General features: G+C 55.0%; 1 protein-coding gene across 1 annotated transcript in view; it reads right to left on the reverse strand.

Annotated features, from left to right (window-relative positions):
• Nucleotides 1–8081, reverse strand: part of EML3 (echinoderm microtubule associated protein like 3) — an 11960-nt gene that overhangs the window by 2529 nt on the left and 1350 nt on the right. Inside the window, exons 6-15 of the mRNA XM_025214940.1 lie at nt 7903–8052; nt 7760–7829; nt 2718–2828; nt 2400–2495; nt 2061–2229; nt 1336–1487; nt 895–1020; nt 384–515; nt 130–197; nt 3–29 (exon numbers count right to left, since the gene is read on the reverse strand). Coding sequence (XP_025070725.1) covers nt 3–29; nt 130–197; nt 384–515; nt 895–1020; nt 1336–1487; nt 2061–2229; nt 2400–2495; nt 2718–2828; nt 7760–7829; nt 7903–8052 — 1101 coding nt within the window. The remainder of the gene's footprint in view (nt 1–2; nt 30–129; nt 198–383; nt 516–894; nt 1021–1335; nt 1488–2060; nt 2230–2399; nt 2496–2717; nt 2829–7759; nt 7830–7902; nt 8053–8081) is intronic.

Here is an 8081-nt window from a genome sequence, read left to right on the forward strand (position 1 = left end):
GCTGCGTCTCCGTGTCCAGCACCAGCCACCTGTAGGGGGATGGGGGGTCAGGGCCCCTGGAAAAAAAAGGGCCTGAGGGAGGGGGGGGCACCAGCTGCCCCCCACCCCCGCCCCAGGGGGGGCAGTTACCGTCCAGTGTTGAGTCCCACGGCCGCCACCTGCCCGCTGGGGTGGAAGTCAGCGCACAGCCCTGTGTCCTGGGGGATGGGAAGTGTCAGCCGGGCCCAGCAGCCCTCCAGGCTGCAGGTCCAGCACCCCCAAGTGCCCTCCCAAATGTCCCCCCTGAGGCCACAGACCGCTCCCCAAACACCCCCACAGGGCTGTAGAGTCCCCCAAGACTCTCCTTGACGCCACAGCCCCCCAAACGCCCCCCCCAACCCCACCTCGAGGAGCAGGCTCCAGGCCAGGCTGTGGGCAGCGCCGTCCCATAGGCAGAGCTGTCGGTCGTGGCCGCAGGTGAGGAAGACGCAGAGCCGCGGGTGCGTGGCCAGGCCCCACAGTTCATCTGTGTGCCCCTGGGGGAGCAGAGCAGGCTGTGACCCCCCACCCAGCTCATCCATGTGCCCCTGGGGAGGGGAGAGGCTGTGCCCCCTTGCCCCCACCCCACAGCCCCTCCACATGAGCCCCTGGGCAGGGAGCCAGCTGTGACCCCCCAACCCCACTGCAGCTCGTCCGAGCACCCTGAGGCAGCAAGGGGGGCTCAGACACCCCCAGCCTCTGCCAGCTCTAACCATCCCCCCAGGACTCCCACCGCTCCCTTCTGGCCCCATAGCCCCCCCACAGCCCACTCGGCCTCCCTACAGCACATCCAGATGCTGCTGGGCACATGAACGGGGCAGGCTGGGAACCTCCAGCCCCCCAAGGCCCCCCCAGTTTAGCTATACCCCCCATTACCTGGACAATGGGGACGAAGCCCTGGGCCAGCCCCCCCCGCAGCACCGCGTTGCGTGTCGTCCCCACCAGCAGCTCCCCCCCGGCACCTTCTGCGATGGTGCGCACGGCCCCAAACCGCTCAGGCAGCTGGGGGGGGGGGAGGGGGGTGTCAGGGGGCAGCTGGAACCGCCCTGCCCGGCCCCCAGAGCTGGGGAGAGCCCAGCATCTGGGCTCCCAGCCCCCGCTGCTCTCATCCCCCACTGCCCCCGAGGACCCCGGCATCCGGGCTCCCTGCTCTCAACCCCCACTCCTACTCCCTTCCCCAGGCTGGAGACAACTCAGGCACCCAGTCCTACCATCTCTCACCCCCCAGCCTCGCCACCCAGAGAACCCAGGTGTCCAGCCTCCCAGCTCTCACCCCCAACACCGCCCCCGAGAGAAACCAGGTGTCCAGCCCATCACCTCGGCCTCCTGCAGCAGGCTGAGCTCGGGGCTCCAGTGCACGAGGCGCCGGTCCTTGCCCCCCCCGCTCAGCACAGAGCCGTCACGGCGCAGACACAGTGCGAAGACGCTGCCCTCGTGTGCGTGGGTCTGTCGCCCGATTTGATACGTCTCTGCAAGGGGATGGGGAGGTCAGTGCGGGACCCAGATGTCCGGGCCCCCAGTCCCCTACTCTCCCCCCCAATGCCCCCTCCCCCTCCCAGAGCTAGAGAAAACCCAGCCCCCCGTGCTCTCACCCACTCCCCTCTGAGAGCTGGAAAGAGCCCAGGCATCCAGGCCCCTCTGCAGAGGGAACCCAGGCATCCAGTGGTCCATACCTTTGGCGGAACGGGGGGGGGGTGGGGGTGGGGGGGGAGCAGGAACCCAGACCCCCTGCTCCAAGCCTCTGGGCCTGAGAGAACCCAGGTGTTGGGGGATGAGAACAGGGGAGCTGGGAGCCTGGACACCTGGGATGTCTCGAGCCTGGGGAAGGGAGCACGACTGGGTGTGGAGAGCAGGGAGCCCAGACACCTGGGTTCAATTCAGCTCTGGGAGGGGAGTGGGGTCTGGGTGACAGGGCGGGGAGACTGGGGGCCTGGATGCCTGCGTTCTCTCCAGCTCTGCGACAGGGTGGGGTGAGAACAGGGGGGTCTGGGAGCCTGGACACCCGGGTTCCCCCCGCACTCGGGGAGGGCAGGGGGTGAGGCCTGGGTCCCGCTGTCCCACCCCCAGGCCACATACCCCAAAGATGCCCTGCTTCTTGCTGAGGCTGGCTCCGCTCCAGGTCCAGAAGTAGACGTGGGATTTGCCCCCGGTGATGATGCGGCTGCTGTCTCGCGGGTCGAACTCCACTGTCAGAACCGACTCATTTGTGCTCTGGGGGGGGGACGCGGGCAGGGGGGTCAGCGCACTGCCCGGACACCTGGGTCCCGACAGCGTAGGGTGGCTGGGAGCCTGGGGGATGGGTTCTCTCCAGCGCTGGGAGGGGACTGGGGGTGAGACCAGGGGGCTGGGATCCTGGACACCTGGGTTCCCCCACCACTGACCTTGATCTCGGCCTGCTTGGTGCCGCGAGCCCAATCCCAGACCGACATCATGTGCTCATTGGAGTCATCCACCACGCACAGGAAGGTGCCCTGCTCCTGGGGAGTGTAGGGGGTGGGAGAGGGTCAGGCATGGGGGGGACAGGCACCATGCGGGGGAAAGGGGCATGGAAACCCTCCTCTTTGGACCTGCCAGAGGCCAGGGATGCAGGCAGGAACCCCATACCTTGCCACATCATCCCCCAAACCACCCTCCATGGCCCCCCCAGCCCCCCCTTCTCCATGCCCCCAGCAGTGGGAAGGGTCCCCAGCTGGACTCACGGCGATGGAGAAGGCGAGGGAGCCGACACCACGCTCAAAGCTGCCGGAGCCGAGCTGCTGTAGCAGCAGGAGCGAGGACGAGTCCCAGATGTGCACCAGGGGCTGCAGCGGCTGTGGAGGGGGGCACAGGGTCAGCACCCAGACGCTGGGGTTCCCTGCCCCAGCACGGGGTGTGGGGGGGAAGCAGGGAGCCCGAATGCCTGGGAGGGGAGTGGGGCTGGGTGTGAGAACAAGGGGGTGGGAGCCCAGATGCCTGGGGTCTCTGGCAGAGAAGGGGGGCTGGGGGTGAGAGCATGGGGCCTCAGCTGACTTGACTCATCATCATCTCCCTGCTGATCTCTTCACCCTGTAGGTGTTAACACCCCCCTACCTCCATCCTCCAGGTCTCCAAGGCTAGCGGAGCTGTCACCCCTCAGCCTGGCCTGCGTCTCCTTGCAGCTTCACCACCCCACGAAGGCCCGTTCTGCTTTACATGTGTAAACAAGACGTTTGGGACTACACTGTCTCGGGGCGATTCTAGTCTGGCTTCTTGTGGTTTTGCAAGTGAATGGAGGATTTAGGCATTAACGCCTCTAGTTCCTTGTGGTTTTTAAACTCAGTGGAGGCTCTGGCCATTAATACATCTGGTTTCTTGTGCGCTTTCAGTTGAAGATCGAAGCTAGCCATGGGCGCACCTCCCAACACTGTTATATTTCTTTTTGCTTTAATTTTAAACTGAAATCTCCAGGCACCAGCTGATCTCACCTGGTGTGCGGCCGCCCAAGGACCCTGGTGTATGAGAAAGCCTCGTTGCTCTCCCATGGGAGGTGGTTGTGCTACACGGGGCATCACACCACACCCCCCGCGCCCCCTTTCCTACACCCTGGATGCACCCATGGACCGAGCAGTCTTCCCTTCTGCTGCCCCCCATCCCGGCCTGCCCATGTCCCCCTGCTCTTCCTCCGCCCCATAGATGAGTCTGACCTCTCACGGACAACCTCATCTCCAGCCACATCATATTAGCCCAGGGCAACGGTACTCGGGAACAGAGATAGCATGGTGGCAGATGACGGAACAAGGAGCAACGGTCTCGAGTTGCAGGAAGGGAAGTTGAGGTCAGACATTAGGAAGAGCTTTCTCACGAGGAGGGTGGTGAAGCACTGGAGCAGGCTCCCCAGAGAGGTGGTGGAGTCTCCATCCTTGGAGGTTTTGAAGACCCAGCTAGACAAAGCCTTGCCTGGGATGATGGAGTTGGGGCTGGTCCTGCTTGGAGCAGGGGGTTGGACTAGATGTGACCTCCTGAGGTCCCTTCCAACCTGAATTTTCTATGATTCTAGTAAAATCCCCGCTGACCCGGCAAGCTGGGGTGCAACGCACCTACCAGAGATGCCCATGGAAGTCTGCAGGGCTACAGAAACAGCAGCTGCAGCTGACTTTTGCCCGGTGCCTTGTGCTTTTAGATGTAACATCTCTCTCTATACCTAACACGGGACATTTTTATATGGCATATACATGAAGTTTATATGCAATATGTGTACACAGGACACATTGTGGACAATCTACAGTCTCGCCAACTCTCATGATGTTTGGCAAAGAATAACACCAAAAATCATGAGAGTTGGAAACACTGAATCTATTATATATGTAAGAGATTAACTCAGGTTTTGCGGATGATCTATTATATATGTAAGAGATGATGCTGGATACACACCGCAACTGTTTTGCTAACAATGCTATATCGTGACATAAGGATTATTTTTGCCTTGGTCATGGTGTTTTTAGGCACCTTCTATGTTTTTGTAGGTCATACAGAATTCGATGCAGAAATTACATGCTGTATATATAGTATGTGTTTCACACGCAACAGACTTTAGAGAGAATTGATGATATAATATAGATACAGCCCTGCTTTCCCTGTGGCAGGTTCGGTGTTAGGTCTGTGCTGTGTCAGGGTTGATGGCACTTTTATGTGGAGTTTAGTGGATGGTTTATGGCTTGGTTTAGACAAGACTGACCCTGTTTCAGGCAAGGGATTGGACTAGATGTGACCTCCGGAGGTCCCTTCCAGGCCCGCTTCTCTAGGACTTTATACTACCATTTTGTCAATAATACTAATTAAATATTGATTACTTGTTGACAGGTCTGCTGTCTTTTTTATACACCTGTGTTTTTATATGCAACATATAATTTCACTTGTAATAAAACAGATACTATGTATGAAACACATACACGTGACCTATTTAATACAAAATAGACAACGTATAGTATATGCTATTATAGATACTAGAATTATTTTGCCCATAATACTAGATAGTTACATGTAGATTAGTTTCATAGTTTCATAGTTTTAGGGTCGGAAGGGACCTAATAGATCTTCTAGCCCGACCCCCCGCCAGGGCGGGAGAACAGCAAAAAACCCTAAAAACAAAAACGGGACTCAAATGAGTCCAGCCAGGTAGGCATCCAGCCTCTTCTTAAAGACCCCCAGGGTAGGGGCCAGCACCACCTCCCTTGGAAGTTGGTTCCAGCTCCTAGCCGCCCTAACTGTGAAGTAATTTTTTCGGATGTCCAATCTGTACCTCCTCTCCATCAACTTGTGCCCATTACTCCTTGTTATGCCAGCGGGGGCTAGGGGAAACAGCGTCTCCCCCAAACCCTTCTGGTTCCCCCTAGTGAGTTTATAGACGGTCACCAGGTCCCCCCTCAGCCTTCTCTTGTGGAGGCTGAATAGGTTCAGGTCCCGCAGTCTCTCACTGTAGGGTCTGCCCTGTTGTCCCCGGATCATGCGGGTGGCCCTCCTCTGGACCCTCTCCATGTTGTCCACATCCCTCCTGAAATGGGGCGCACAGAACTGGACACAATACTCCAGCTGCGGCCTGACCAGCGTCGCATAGAGGGGGAGGATCACCTCCCTGGCTCTACTCGAGATGCACCTGTGGATGCACGACAAGGTCCGGTTAGCCCTGCCAACCATGACCTCGCATTGTCGGCCCATGTTCATCTTGGAGTCAATAATGACACCAAGATCCCTTTCCGCCTCCGTGCTCTCAAGTAGGGAGTTCCCCATCGTGTAAGTGTGCTGCTGGTTCCTACTACCCAAGTGCAGCACCCTGCACTTGTCCGTATTGAAACGCATCCTGTTCCTGTCTGCCCACCCCTGTAACCTATCCAGATCCTTCTGCAATCTCTCTCTCCCTGCTAGCGTGCTCACCTCCCCCCAAATTTTGGTGTCATCAGCGAATTTAAACAGGTTGCTTTCCACCCCAACATCAAGATCGCTGATGAAGAAATTGAACAGCGCCGGCCCCAGGACTGAGCCCTGGGGGACTCCACTACCCACCTCCCCCCAAGTCGAGTATGATCCATCCACCACCACCCTCTGAGTGCGACCCTTCAGCCAATCTGCAATCCATCTGACTGTGTAGGCATCTATGCCACAGTCGCCTAGTTTACTAATTAGGATGGGGTGAGAGACGGTGTCAAAGGCCTTGCTGAAGTCCAGAAAGACTACATCCACCGCGACACCTGCATCCATGGCCTTTGTGACCTGATCATAAAAGGCAATCAGGTTGGTCTGACATGATCTCCCACTAATAAATCCATGCTGATTGCCCCTAGTTGTGGTGTTTTTATACACCTTCTACATTTTCATATGTAACACGTAAGATTATGCATAATGTATCTGTTTTATGCATAATGTACTTTATATATAATTGATGATACAACGTATATGCTATGATTATTTCTTCAATAGTACTAATTAAATATTTATTACTTTTCCCCTTGGTGGAGGTTGTGTTTTTGTACACCTCGTGTTTTTATATACAATATATATAATTTTATGTATAACAAGTTAGATACTATGTATAAAACACATGTACGTGTAACATACTTTAGACACAATAGATGATGCATAGCATATACAGTTACTTTGCCAATAAAACTAATGACCTATTTTGTCATTTGTTGTGTTTTTATACACTGCATATGTGCTTAAACATAATATTCTTATTCATACATGTGATTTACACATATGTATTTTATGCGTAATATATTGTACACGTAATCAATAACACGTAACATATACTATAGTTATCTTGCCAATAATAACAAAATGCAAATTATTTAGTTCTGTGTTATCTTAAAATGTTTTAGTGATAGTAGGGGTTTAGGTTTCACCCAAGGAACCTTGTCTGCTTATAGATAGTATGTATTTTTATATGCAACATGTTTAATGGATAAAAAGCATTTTACGTGTAATGTGCTGTATACGCAGCAGATGATACATAATATAAACAATATACCAAGAGCGCTACGTAATTGCGTGTTAGTTATTTTTGCCTCATTTGTTGTGTTTTTAATATGCAATATCTTTATACACGTTTTGCACATAATGTATTTTCTGTGCGCTTCCTCAAGTTCCCTTGCTGCAACTGGAGCCCATTGCTCATTTGATATGCAATAGGTGATAGACAAGATACACTATGCTCATTTTGTCGATAGTAATAAACCAGCACGTTGATTATTTCGCCTAGTTTGCTGTGTTGCTATACACCATGTGTTTTTAGATGTAATACCTAACTTTATGCATAATATATAGGTATTTCATACATTATACATGCTTTACAGAGACTACTAGGTTTTATAGATCATCGATCCATCATGCGTACTCTGATTGTTCTGCTAATGACAGCAATTAATTATAGATTGATTACTTCCATGCAGAACTTGATACTATTACATGCAATAGATATCCTACTCTTCTGCTAACCTATAGAGGTGCTTTTTAATGGCAGAAAAAGTGTTGTGTTGTATTGGTGTTGGACAAGGCACCCCCTGCACCCCCTCTTTCTCAGAATCCTACACGTGCCCCGGACGCCGGGGTTCTCTCCACCCAGGGAGGGGAGTGGGGGTTGCAGCAGGGGAGCCTGGACACTTGGGTTCCCACCCAACTCCAGAGAGGCGAGTGGGGACTGTGAGAGAGCCCAGACTCCTGGGGTCTCCCCCCAGCTTGGGGAGGGGAGTGGGGTGCCCCCCCAGTGTGGAGAAGGGGACATTGGTACCTTGCCATCCTTGTCCACGCCGGCCGCCTGCCCCGTGGCCACACGCACGCGGTCCGGATGCACTGCCAGGCTGGGGGAGAAAGCGGTGAGTTAGGACTTTGGGGGGCTTCCCCAGCCTGCCCCCCATTCCTGTGACCCCCCGCCCCCCCACGCAGTCGGTGTGGCGCAAGTAGTGGCGCTGGCGCCGGGCACTCAGGTCCAGCAGTACCACGGCACAGGCCACGAAGTAGACCAGCTCCCCTGAGCCCAGCACGTGCAGGTTGGAGCGCCCGTCCCGGCCCCGGTACCCATAGCTGCCCCGTGGGGTCAGGGGTCAAGGGGC

The sequence above is a fragment of the Alligator sinensis genome, unplaced genomic scaffold (genome assembly GCF_000455745.1).
Source record: "Alligator sinensis unplaced genomic scaffold, ASM45574v1 scaffold1302_1, whole genome shotgun sequence".
NCBI classification, from domain to species: Eukaryota; Metazoa; Chordata; order Crocodylia; family Alligatoridae; genus Alligator; species Alligator sinensis.